At 36.6% G+C, this 14003-nt stretch overlaps 2 protein-coding genes across 5 annotated transcripts; both read right to left on the minus strand.

Moving 5' to 3' along the window:
* Positions 1 to 1394: 1394 nt before the first annotated feature.
* On the minus strand, positions 1395 to 4755 carry LOC135678211 (small ribosomal subunit protein eS25). Its single transcript, XM_065190737.1, has 4 exons — positions 4609 to 4755; positions 4453 to 4527; positions 4182 to 4316; positions 1395 to 1711 (listed from the first exon to the last, which is right to left on the minus strand). Exons 1-4 carry the CDS (start codon positions 4609 to 4611, stop codon positions 1598 to 1600), a joined length of 327 nt encoding a protein of 108 aa, XP_065046809.1. The 5' UTR covers positions 4612 to 4755; the 3' UTR covers positions 1395 to 1597.
* Positions 4756 to 5990: 1235 nt separating this feature from the next.
* LOC135678212 (cell division protein FtsZ homolog 2-1, chloroplastic-like) lies at positions 5991 to 13401 on the minus strand. Of its 4 annotated transcripts, none has more exons than XM_065190740.1 (8): positions 13282 to 13401; positions 12361 to 13080; positions 10387 to 10686; positions 8828 to 8918; positions 7587 to 7711; positions 6788 to 6880; positions 6406 to 6471; positions 5991 to 6327 (listed from the first exon to the last, which is right to left on the minus strand). In XM_065190740.1, the coding sequence occupies exons 2-8, from the start codon at positions 12985 to 12987 to the stop codon at positions 6199 to 6201; spliced, it is 1431 nt and encodes a 476-aa protein (XP_065046812.1). In that variant the 5' UTR covers positions 12988 to 13080; positions 13282 to 13401; the 3' UTR covers positions 5991 to 6198. The 4 variants fall into 4 exon arrangements, with proteins under 4 accessions (XP_065046812.1, XP_065046810.1, XP_065046811.1 ...); XM_065190738.1 differs by having other exon boundaries at positions 13261 to 13369; XM_065190739.1 differs by having other exon boundaries at positions 12361 to 13083; positions 13261 to 13369.
* Between the last annotated feature and the right edge of the window lie 602 nt (positions 13402 to 14003).

The following is a 14003-nucleotide window of genomic DNA, read 5'->3' on the forward strand; positions in this document are numbered from 1 at the left end:
GTCCGAAGATCTTCCCTTTTTAACATGTCCTGTTTAAATAATAGAGTTTATAAGTTGATGTTATAAAATGCATAGCTTGTTAGTCAAGATTCGTCGTACCGTATCGCATTGACGTTTCGATCCGTATCGATGTACCGAACGGTACATCAGGACATATCGAGCGATACATCATGGATGTATCGAATAATTTTATATTTTTTTAATTCTGTAACAGTACTATAGTATAATACTATAGCATTATAACAATATACACTGTAGCATTATAACGATATCAAACGATCCACGTATCGATAACCTATCGAACTAATACATACCGCCCGATACAAGCGATACACCTCAATATGACAGACTTTGTTATATACTATCCTGTTTAAATAATAGAGTTTATAAGTTGATGTTATAAAATGCATAGCTTGTTAGTCAAGATTCGTCGTAGCGTATCGCATTGACGTTTCGATCTGTATCGATGTACCGAACGGTACATCAGGACATATCGAGCGATACATCATGGATGTATCGAATAATTTTATATTTTTTTAATTCTGTAACAGTACTATAGTATAATACTATAGCATTATAACAATATACACTGTAGCATTATAACGATATCAAACGATCCACGTATCGATAACCTATCGAACTAATACATACCGCCCGATACAAGCAATACACCTCAATATGACAGACTTTGTTATATACTATCCCATATATTAAAATTACAATAGTTAATAATATTTAATCTTGATATATGTATATGAATGAATAATACAAAAATAATTGATAAAAAAATAATTTTAATGATAATGAAAGATGATATTATGAGTGACTATTATGATGATGATTGATAAAAATAACACGATGATCAAACTTATCATGTCGATCTAAATATTGACGATGAAAAATAAAAAAAGATAGAGCAAAAGAGCAAAAAACATCTACGTCAATGAGACATCATCGCTCCGACTCATCTTCCTCCTCCCTCCTCGTGAATGTCTCATCTACCTTAGAAAGGAAAGAAGAGGCAAAACGATAAAACATTGAGGCAAAACGATAAAACATTGACACAAATGTCTCATCGCTCTTCCTCCTCTTTCTTCACATCATCAACGTTCAACACTAACCACCACACCATTCTTATTAACCATTATCACAACAACTATTCACGACACCACTATTAAAATTATTTTTTGCTCATCAATTTTGTATCATTCATGCAAACGCTATAGCTTACTCGCAATCACTTCTACTTGTTTGGCATACACATTTACAGACTAGGCAGACAATCTCTCTCGCTCTTTGTTCTCTAAAAAATGTATTGATCAACCCAATCAAGGTATTCCTTTGGGAGGCCATAATATAGTAACTCTCAGCAACTCCAGCTGCAGCACAGAAAGTAAATCTTAACCATCCAAATTTAATGACATAAGAGAGTTCAATGTGACACAAAATCTCAACATCCAAAATTAAGAAAAGGATTGATGTGCTTTAACAAAACTTGATTTTTTTGAGTTGAGAATGAAAGCAATGGTAAACTAAACAGCCCAAGCAGAAGAAACTAATCAATCATATTTGGGAGTTTGGTCTAAATGAAAACCATCTAGGTGTTGGTGGCTCTGGTGTAGATCTGCTGGCTAGCATGTGCAGACACCATCCTGATGGCACCCCTTGCCATCAGATCTTTGATTGCTCTTCGTGCAAGTGACCCATTGATCTGAATACAAGACATTTACATCATTTACAATGCTGGCATAATGCTTGATATACAAGAGACTCAGATACATCAAAAAACAGAACCGACCAAAAACAATTGTTTAGCATGCAATGAGAGATATTGATGTGCTATAATCGCCCTGGAAATCTACGGACAAAATTCTACCGACACCTCACCTTACAACCACAGTATATAAGCAATGGATAGGAGAGGAAAAAAACTAAATTATTTGTGCTACCACGTGTCTAATGCAAGGTTATTTGTCACATACATAACAATTTCTTCTTGACATATGAATTGAAAAGTAAGGTACAATAAAGTATTTCAAATTCATACATATCATTTGCTGTTAGCCATATCAGAATACCTTAACGTGAACAATCTAAGAGACCTTGCAAGTACATGGGTAGCTATCCAAATATTTACCCTTCTTTAGAGCTAACGGCAAACCAAAAGAGAAATGTTATCATGGGTAGCTGCTATCCAGGCACATAGGTGCTTAAGCTACCTCCACAGCTTAAATGCCAGGTGCCTAGCATGCGCCTGGATGAGCCCAAGCACAAAACTTGCTTTTGCTGTTAGCCTGTGTCCCTTATTTGTCAGCCACCAAAGACACTACAGCTCATTCTTTCCTAAGTAACCACCTTGATGCTACAAGTCATACGCTCAAAACGGGATTAAAAAAAGCAAGGTTACTTAACATTGATGCATGTGACATGTTGCACAAAAAAAGTGTTCCACATACTTGCATATGTGAACGATCAAAATATAAATATATCGCTTTGTTAATCCATACTTATTGTGCATGTTCCTTCCGTGATGCATGACATTATATCCTAACCTTTAGGATTTGGTACTTGGACTTTTAGATTAGCCTCTTCTTTTATTTATCAGCAACTTAAGGAGGGATTTCCAACACGGAAGGAACATTGATGTATGACATTATATCCTAACCTTTAGGATTTGGTATTTGGACTTTTAGATTAGCCTCTTGTTTTATTTCCAACAACTTAAGTAGACGGCCTAGGCCTTTTATGGCAATATTCTAGATGCCTATCTATGTTCCTAGGCCTTCAAAGTAGGCCATCTAATGGGTTGCTGCCCAAACACTTTGACAATTTTGCAAACAAGTCAGAGGAATATGATGTTATCATACAGAACACATCAACAAAAAATTAAAAATATAACAATGATTAACAGATCCAAACCATTCATGAGTTTGATTTCTACTGACTACCTTATTGCATACAGGTTGAAAACATGTATGCTTGAAAGTAGTGTTAGGCTTGAGTTAGTTTGGATCATGTCTCGTTTTTCTATTTTCTGGATATTTTTAGATTTGGTTAGTAGAGCACAAGGAGGTTAAAAATAGTTAAAAGTTTAATCATGTTGATTATGAGTTGTTAGGTCTACATAATATTTATCGCATGGATTTAGTTGTGTTCCAAGTCTAATTTGTATCCTAGTTCGATGGGTTTATGCTACCGGGTAGTTCAGTTCGGACGAGTTGGATATGAATCAATATATATTAATAGGTCCACAATTAAACCTAGCAAAAAAAAAAAAACAAGGAAAAAGATTAGCTACACATCACACCCTTCTACTAGTCAGGAGAGCAGATATTAGACATACCCTACATTTAACAAATAGAGAATTGTTCTCTTGGGCTGCTGTTGAATGGCAGGGACAAGTTAACTACTGATCTCATACTGCTGTAACTGCTGACAAGCCACATGGTTGTGACCACCAGCATAACATATTCATTGCACAAGAATGAGTAATTTCCCCAGAAAAGCATAAAATGATTCTCCACCTAAAGGTGACTCAGAATCAACTAGTGGTTTGGTCAAAAGAACAACAAAACCCATGATATAGAACAAGCATCACAAATTGCTTTACAAATACTTGTTGGGTTATCCTATCAAAAGAATGTCTAATTGATTTCCTTGAGATCAGTTAACAAAAGTGATGAAACAAAATACTCAACATACCATTTCACTTAGGTCCACAATCCATTCCATAATTATTATTATCGAAGTGCATACTGCTCTCTTAGCTCAAGGATGCATCCCTAACCATTCAACAGTTCCATGTAAAACTATCCTAAGGATCCACAAACACAATGGCTCTTCGTATTCATACCGATCTTGATACAAGCACAGAAAGCAATCAACAAGGAAATATGTTTGATTAATCAGTCATCAACCTCATCATAGAACAAGAATTCATCCCTGCAGCTGTCCATATAAATAAACTACCCCAAACTACACAAGTAACCGGTACATGATGATCCCAACCAAACCACTAGAAGACAGAGGACATCTGCTTTTGCAGAGTTACTATACCCTAAGCAATATGCATATTTCACCTAATTCATCAGAAATATCAATATATGACAATTCACACAAATTATAGCCACAAGAAACTAAAACAATGAAGCAGAAAAGCTTGAAGAAAATGGTATCCATACCCTCAATCTCTCGGACAGCACCGAGGGAGTAATCTGCTTATATTTGGGGACCTCGGAGAGCATCTTATCATAGTTCGCCTGGTCAAAGAGAATGGCATTATTCACCTTCTCCTTCTGCTTTCCCTTGCTCCATTTCTGCATCCAAAACCCTAATCATATTAATTTCACGCTCAAAAAATCAGCAAAGAACTCGTACTTTCAGGAAAGAAACCCATCAAAAAAGGTGGACATCGAACTGAACCCTAATATAATCCTAATCTCCTAAGGTCACCTTCTTCTTCTGCTTTCCACCGCCGGATTTCGCGGGCTTCGAAGATGGTGGCGGAGCCTTGTCCTTCTTCGGCGCCTGCAGAAGAGAGAAACAGATCGAGCTGAGAGAGATCAAAGAGAAAGAAGACCACCGATCGAAGAATAGAGATCGGATTACCATATCGCTGCAGACGTCTAGGTATTCTTTCGATCGAAGAAGGGAGAACAACGCCGCCTCCGCCGCTGCCGAGCCGTGGAGTCGCGTATAAGCCCCTTCGAGGGGAATAAATAAGGGCTTCGAAGACGGGAGTAGGGCTAGGCTGGGGTTCCGCTATCGTGCGCCAGGACGTCGATAAAGAGATCCGGACCGTTGATTGAATGGACACCTCTCGGCTCGATGGGAAGATCGCAGCGGTTCGCTCCTTCAAGATCCTACGGCCACGATAAAAGGTAAGGGGGTGGCACCTCAGGCATTTCGAGCCGTAAACGTGGGCTTTTTCGGTACATTAGGAAAAAATAATCCATTAATGAAAGGAGATTATTATTTGTAACCTTTTTATTACTATATCAAAACCTTATTTTAAAATATTTTATTATTTCTAAACTAAGTGAATATAAATATCCTCTTTTCTTCCTCATTCTCCTCTCAACCATCTCCTCTTCTTCTTCTTCCTCTTACTATTTTTTTCTCCTCAGTCTCATTTCTTGATCATTCTTTTTCTTACTGTTAATTCAACTGAGGAACTTAGGAATTCAAATTACCCCAAACCAGTGTAATTGGACTTAATTTCCCTTGTTAGCATGGTATTAAGTCTCACAAATTAACTCCTTGAATGCTTCCAAAGGAATTAAGACAAACCAGAGTGATCTTTCCATGTGAATCAAGCCTGCCAACCCTCTCTGAGACTAACTTCCCCATGTTTGCACAGCCAAATATATTAGCAAATCAGCAACTTGTTCATCACCATGTCATTTAGAGATATGCCAACTGTACCTTACAATACATGAAACTGGTAGCAGAGCAATGTCCCCCACAAAGATCAATGGGTGCAGACATGATATGCCATGGAGAATGTTGTACTCAAGCCAACCAATAGATGCCACCAAGTTTTGGTGTCATGATGATGGCACAAACAGTCTGCTTCAATGGAGAAACATCATAGTGTTGTTTTCTTGCAACTACTCCAAATTTCAACCAATGGATTTAGTGTTCAGTGGATGCACATGATATTACAGCTTTGTAATGAATGCATGATTGTGAGAGCTCATCAGATAGAATTACCTACAGGAAATGCTAGGCTTAGTGTCTGAGTGCAGATATGTAGATCACACAGTCATCAGCAACCCTCTTGTTAGCCAAGCCAAGATGTCATACAAACAGCATCAATCAAATCATGGTTGTCTTTAAATCTTACCCTGCAAAAAATGAATGATATAGCCTAATGCTACAACAGCAATAACCATGGTAACCACCATTTCCGATGTAGCAATAGCTCATTATTGCAGTTATCCACTCCCAAGCATGACATTCACCCAGCAACCAGCTGCTAAGTTTGATAGTAGTTTCAAGATAAATATGAATTTACTCAAAACCTTAGCCAGAAACATAGTATGTCAGCTGGCACCATTATGCTATTATAACATATACCTAAGATGACAGGAAAAAAAATGTGGCCCAGTGCGCAAGGCTCCCACAAAGGTGAGGGTCTGCGAGGACCTATATCCATGAGAAAAGTATAAAAAGAAAAAACTTTACAGACGACAAATATCAAGCTCTTGGGTAATGTGAACGTCCTTTTTTCCGGAGGAACTCAGGAATCTCGATCATGCTACCTTCATTAAGAGGAGACGAAGTGTGTCGGTTTTTTCCAAGGTTATCTCCACCAATTTGTGCCCCCTAGAATCTTACAGTTGTTAGTAAACGATGCACATTAATAAATAAAGATACCTTTGAGACATTCACAAAACAATCTACCTGCAATGGTCGACTTCCACTCTCATCCTGGCGTCTGAAACCAGTAGCAATCAGTGTTATGCTCACCTGAATAGGAACAAGAGTGTTTGTTATCACATTGATGTTTAAGCTTGTTTTCCCCATGATCATTTAAATTAACACTTATATGTGACACAAAGCAGCCTTGCATTCTGCTCTGGATCCAATTTCTTAGAACACGAAAGGACTTGTACACTAGGCAGATTAGAAAACCAAACAACTTTTACGTTTGTCAAAGAAAAATAAAATTGTTGAAAATGACCAGTCTATGCATACCAGAAATGAAGTCCTACAGTAAATTTTTTACAAATGAAACAGTCCACCGAAATAAATTGCAAAACATATGTGGACTTAATAAACTTACTTGACCACAAAGTGACTGGTCAATAACTGCTCCAAATATCAAATTTGCACCTGGATCAACAAGGTCATATATGACTTCTGCTGCAGCATTGACCTGAAGAGAAGAGCACAAATCCAAACTACTCAGTAACCATTCTGTCATGAAACCATGTATATTCTAGTGAAAGAGCTTGTCCTCTACACAGCATACACATTTTGCCCTTAAAACAATGGTGGAAAAGTAACTATTGCAAGAGAACTCCTGGATTAAGTGTTGCATTATATAAGTAAGAAAAACCCAGAGGAAAATGTTACCCACACCATTTATGGTGATGAGAGTCCTTAAATACACAAGTAACGATAGGAATATCTAATAGTCCCCCAGAACAAAAAATGAAGATGGTGCATATGAATTGGTAAAGATGTATACTCTACAGAGAAAAATCAAAATAAAGAATATGATATCAGCCATTTTGATAATAACCTGTGTGCCATCTGTATCTTGTCCTTACTCTTTGCGTGCCAGCTTACAATTTAATTCAATCTTTAGTTTTTTGAAGTGTAGAACCATCTTAATCCATTTGATCGGAACATTCAAAAAAAGCACGAAAACTATGTTACACTCTTAAGTATTTTAACAAAGTAATCTCACCAGAACACTGGAACCAACATCTTATGGAGTTGCATGCATCAATAATACATATCAATATAACTCGATGTGATAGATGTCATGTAACATGTCTTGAAATATTAGTCTTAGAGATGATAAAAAAGTGTTTCCACTTGCACTACTTGAATCGAAGCAGCAGAGGAAACACTACCTCGTATAATGTAAGATCATTTCCTCCAGTAATATTCCAAACGATTCCTGTAGCCCTTTCAATACCAATATCAAGCAATGGTGACTGAATTGCATTTAGAGCAGCATCTCTTGCCCTTGTTTTCCCTGCAAAATGAGGTCAGACGACCGAAATGATATCTCAAAACAATGCAAAATTACTCTGTTCCAGACTAATCAGAAAAGATTTGTTAGATTCAGAGAACTTTTCAAATAGTAAAAAGTGTCCCTTAATATAAGAATACAGAATATAGTCGGTAGTAAATAGAATCTAATGCAATTTTTATCTCCAAAAGATATCAATAAACAACTAAATGTTCTTTTGAACTCTTATAAGTACAAATGTATAAGGGCCTTGCAAATGGCTGAAGAAAATTGGCTCCATTGATGCATGCTCATGTCAAGCTCAAACATGCAATAAAAAATAAATCATATAATACATATCCAAACACAACTCCTCATCATCTAAACTACATCTATTTGCCTGCCCAAGTCCTTTCGAATTAGCATGTCCTTCAGAATTTTGGTAAAATTGCAAATAAGATTCAACTACTTAATTCTTTTGTTCAATTTTATTTCCTTTCAGTGTTCAGTTGGGAAGATGTATTAAACTATCAATTGTGAAAACAGTAACAACAATTGGAATAAAGATATAAACCTTCGACAAGAAATGCATATTCAACTGATGAAGAGATAACAAATTTAAGTGGTTGTAATCTTTAAAACATTGGAAAACGTATATACAAGAAAACTATCCAAGTATGTATGTATTCTTCATGTGATTAAACAGAAACAAGGATGACAAATAAATTTGAGACATAAAAGCCCCATTTTCTGTACAACTGTTCCCTATATAATCATTTATGGTTGCTGGCAATTTGAAAGGCAGAAAACAAATCTACTAATGCAGAAGTTGGGTCCTTATAGACTAATGTCTTGAAAGGGAAAAACATATATAAGTCAAGCCGTCAAGGAGATTGCTTGCCAATAAAACAAGATACTAAACACCAAGCCATCAAGGAGATAAACTTCCATTAGAAGTTTAGAACAACATACTAAACCATAAATATTTCACAAAGCCTGCTAGGTAGTTTTTCTCAGGAGCTACCAAGGTGTGAAGTGTTAACAAATCTGATTTAACTCCTTAGTAGCTTAAAGGTCAGTTCCAAAATATGGTTATCAAGATTCTTGATTCCATACAGAAATCAGTTCCTGCTTAATTACCTGTAGCAGTGCCTATACCCATTAGAGATGAACCTGCATTTGCCATAATTGCACGTACATCAGCAAAATCAACATTAACCAAACCTGGAACCTGTAATTGAAAAAAGTGATCATGTCAGAAATTGGCATGTGCAACCCTCTATAATTTGTGTTGTTGGATGAATGCAATCCATGACAAATGCAGTTTCGGTCATGCATCTGATAGTGTGATAAAAGAACCATATATTAGGACCGCAAGTTATTACAACAGAGGATCAGGAAAGACAGTTCAAATTATTTGCATTTCAGGTAGCATAATAAAAGGCAGGAAGACTGAGAATAGAGGTTCAAAAACAAAATAGTGAAACCTACACTCCTAAGGTGAGGAGCAATGATTAAAGATGTCACCCAATTTAGGTTAGAACAAGATGACATGAAGCAAATATTTATTCCACAAATTCAATGGATTGTTTTGGTCCATCAAGTCAACCAAACAATAAGCTAAACTAAATGAAAGCCAAAGTTACTGACCACAGTGCAGTTAACAGATACACATCCAGAGAAACATCAGCCAGAAAATCTTTCAGGGTGCGACCAATAACATTGGTGATAAAAAAATGTGCTTGATGTGCATGAGGCAGATAGAGATAACACAATGTGAAGGCCTAATCGAGGACATTCTATAACATTTTTCATATTCTTTCTCTGAAATTCACATCCGATATAAACCATTGAATTTCTAATACAAACAGGTGTCATTCTATCACATCTGTAGATATTTGTAGTAAACAATTGTAAAGTAGTAATTGAAGGCAATGTATTGTGTTGCTGCAGAATGATATTAGGCTCATATTTCTTTTTAAATTAATTCTTTTATAGTAAATGAGCAACAGATTTAACAAAATTAACAAGGATCCTGAACTGATAATCTTCTAATCAACAAAATAAGTGATTGGTCTTTGTTAAAACTTAAAACAACATATCTGACATGACATCATTATAGCTCATTTAACGAAGTCATATAGTTGTCTGTCATCATGTTAATCATCACATAGCTAAATTCTAATCCAATTAATCAACAACACACTGTTTCTTTAAACAAAATAAACACATTATACCAATAACAAAAGAGCATATATGTAACAGATTATGTAGAACATATTCCTAGAAAAGAAATAATATATGCAGCACGTAGAGATAATGATGATCACTTTTCATTTCATTTACCGAAAAAAGATCCTACAAACTAGTTGCTGACATCGTACTGCCAGGACATGAAACACTCCCTTCATTAGCAGTATTGATGTACTTGTAACAAGGAGAAAATGGTTACAAAAAAAGAATATGGTAATTTAGCATATATCTCATGAATTTCATAATATGTTATACTTGATGAAACTAAGTGAATGCTCCAGTAAGAAAAAGGAAGGAAGACGTCCACAAAAACTGGTTCAAGATATCTACACGGTAAACATTATGAATTAGTACTCGTGATGCAAAGAAGTTAAGCAAATTTCATGCCAATCAAATTAAGGGTAATGTATCTATCATCTAACCATAAGCTTTTCAGGGATTTCTACCGTGATTATATCAGAGATGCCACGAACACCTTGTCGAAGAATATCATCAGCCAAGTTAAATGCTTCTGCCACAGGAGTATTTGGAGAAACTGCAGTCAATAATTTGTCATTCGGTATTACAATAAGGGTGTCAACATTGTTTCTCAGAGCTGCAATTCCTTCCTGTGCCTGAACTGTGCGCTTTCGTCCTTCAAATGAAAATGGGGTTGTAACAATACCAACAGTCAAGATGCCCATTGATTTAGCAATTCCTGCAATTACAGGAGCACCACCAGTTCCAGTTCCACCACCCATTCCAGCCTGCACATGATATTTTACTGATTAATAAATAATTTCTCTACTTAAAAAGTCACTAGAATCATACAACAATATGTAGTGAGCATATATCTTTCTTGCACAGGTGTCTTTTCATATTTGGACATTGCCATTATGCTAGCAGAATCACTGAAACTAAAACATGTTGAAAAACAAAACAGTTCATATATGACAGAGTAAATAAGAGAAAGTGGAGGGGATATGCCAAACTAGACCACGAGATAGAAGTAGATGAGCATTATTGATGAAAAAAAACTAGAATAACTATCCAGCTAAGGTTCAGCTGACAATTATAATGAAAACTAGATCAGGAGGTAGAAGTAGATCAGCATTAATAAAGTGTCAAACGATTGTATTATAGAACTTTTACCTGTCGGAAAGAGAGAGGAAATATGTTAAATGTCAAATATAAAAAGATGACACTTACTACAACAACCCTCAGCCCATTCCTGACAAAATAAAACAGATGAACTAAAAATAGATTACTTGCATATGATCAACAAGTCCGTTTCTTAATCATTAATCCTATCCAAAGAAAATTTAAGAACTTAACACACATATACACATACATTGGATGATGCCCAAGCACAAGTGTATTTTCCAAGATCAAGTAACACGTAAATTATATTAAAGGTGTAGCTATAGTAATCGGTGGTGTCAGTGCCATCTTATCCATGGGAAGTAAATTAACATTGTGCAGAAAAAGTAAGTAAAACGATTAGGATGAATTTAAGTTTTAAGATGTTCCAAAGTAGCCTGCTCTATGTTCTGATTAGGTAGTCATCATGGCAGTACCATTTCTCAAAGAAAATCAAATATAAATTGGCGCACTACTATTTGCTTGCTGTGAACATCACCATTAGATCCTGCTTCTTTAATTATCCCATGAGAACATGACCAATGACAGAAAAAATGTACCAGCAATCCTATCAAATATGAGAATATCCAAAGTCCCTAAGGCACAAAAAATACAATAAGATATAATAATAAATGGCATCAAAGAGAAATATAAGTTTGCACTAGAGTCATGGATCAACAAAGTGAACTAGTAGGTATGCCTGGCACAGACTGGTCCTCTCGTGAACCAGAACATGGACCGTCTGGTTTCGGGTGGTCCACTTGTGAAACAGAGCTTATTGTCCACTAAGTCTTGTGAATGGAGTTTATTGTCTGATTCTGATTTTAGATAAGCCTAGACGCCACTATATCCAGTTTCTATTAACCTATTTTTTCTGTTGCTTCTTCCCCTCTTCTTCTCCATCATTGCCTTATCTTGTTCTCTAATTCCTCCTCCTCCTCCTCCCTCCTCCGTTCCCCCTTCTTTGTACTGTAATCCATTTCAGCGTATCATATCTCGGTATGTCAAAACGGGTTGGACCTGTACCTGCCATGGACTGGTATGGATCCGGTATCTGCAATTGAAAACCTCGTGTAGAGTTGTACGGCAGGAGAATATAAGAAACCAGAAGACAGGGCAACTTACATGCTAACTAGATACATTAAATAAAAATATTCATTATGTCATAACACCGACGAGATAAGTGTGAACCAAAATCAAACAGTAATATTTTACTTCCTACTATGTCATAAAAAACATATCTAGGAACCCAGAAAAACTAATAAATGCTAAGCAACAGTAAGGGAGTAGGATGAATTTACTGTGACGAAAACCATGTCAGCACTAGCAAGCGCCATCTCAATGGACTCTTTGCTTTCATTGGCGGCATTCATACCAATATCTGGGTTCCCACCAGCTCCAAGTCCCCTGGTTAACTCCCGACCAATTTGCAAACGGTTCTCGGGAAAGACAGGAGACATCCGCATCGCTTGGACATCTGTGTTGACGATCCAAAACTCCACACCTTTCATTGAACTCTCAATCATTCTATTGATGGCATTGGAGCCTCCACCGCCGACACCAATAACCTTGATCTTGGCCTCATTATAATTGTCCTGAGCAGCGGAGTCCCTCAAGTTCTCGACAATGCTGGCACCTGACTTGTCGTTCCTCGCGTCACTAACTGCGTCTTTTCTCTCTCCTCGAAGCAACGAAACTTCGGGATGGAGATGCAAGAACGGGTCCTTGTCGTGGTACGAGCCGAAGCTGTTTTGATTCGCTGAACATCTAAGACGCGAACTCGACACATCCTTTGGGTCGAAGCGCAGGAAGATGCCGGATATGCTGCTTGGGCGTCCCTCCAAGAGGGGTCTTCCCACGTGAACCGCGGAAACACCAACAGAGCATCGACCATGTAGGGGCGAAATGCACGCCCGGGGCGTCGCCATCAAGACGGAAACACGAAATCTCAGAAGGGTTCGAGGAAACAACGGTGTCTCCTAAAGCATTTGCAGTGGCATCGATTAATTGGTCTCCGAAACCTACTTCTCGAGGGAAAAAGGATCCAAAATGCAACAAAGAAAAGAAAGAATCGATCAGGCCGCTAGCAATGCCAATGCGCTTAGGAACACTAACAAACGAACGGCGAATCGATCTGAGGACTCGATTCGGAGAACATGGGACGAAAATAAAGCGGAGAAGCAAGCAAGAAGAGGGCAAACCAAAGATTAATCGGAAGCCACCTGCAAGGAGTTGAGTTGTTCTCGGGGGCGGGGCGTCTCTGAGAGAGAGAGAGAGAGAGAGGCGAAAGGGGGCGAGGTGACATTTGGCGTAACAGGCGATTAATTGGGTCGTAAAAGTTGAGATGTTTAGACACATCGATCCTTGGAAAAAGCACAGAAATTACGAATACGCCATACATAGTCTTTTGTTAACATCCAAAAACTCAAATTAATTGCTTCTAACTTTAATTTAAACTACGTAATGTTGAATTTTTTTTTCGAAAAGCACCTCTCATTTTTAGAATTTCCAAACAATACCTCTTTTTTCTACTACCTCAAATAACTATCTTTTTCCTTTTTTCCTTTAGAATCGGTCTATAAGATGAATTAGTCTAATTATAATATTTTTTAAATTAGGTTATAGTAGTTTTAATAATATAAAAAAAAATACTATAACTTGGTAAACAACTATTATGCTATAATATTATTTATTATTATTAAAAATAAAAATATCATGTTACAATCTTTTTATATTGCATTATAATATTTTTCTTGTATTATTGAAAACATTATAACGTTATAATAATATAAAAATACCATATTTTTATAGTATTGCTGAAAACATTGTAACATATCATAAAACATTATACTTGGACCGATTTAAGCTGATTCAAGAAAAAAAAAAAAAGAGAAATATTGTAGATATTATTAGGCAAAAAAAATTTAAAAAAAATCTAAAAATG

This window comes from Musa acuminata, chromosome BXJ1-7, assembly GCF_036884655.1.
Source record: "Musa acuminata AAA Group cultivar baxijiao chromosome BXJ1-7, Cavendish_Baxijiao_AAA, whole genome shotgun sequence".
In the NCBI taxonomy this organism is placed as follows: Eukaryota; Viridiplantae; Streptophyta; class Magnoliopsida; order Zingiberales; family Musaceae; genus Musa; species Musa acuminata.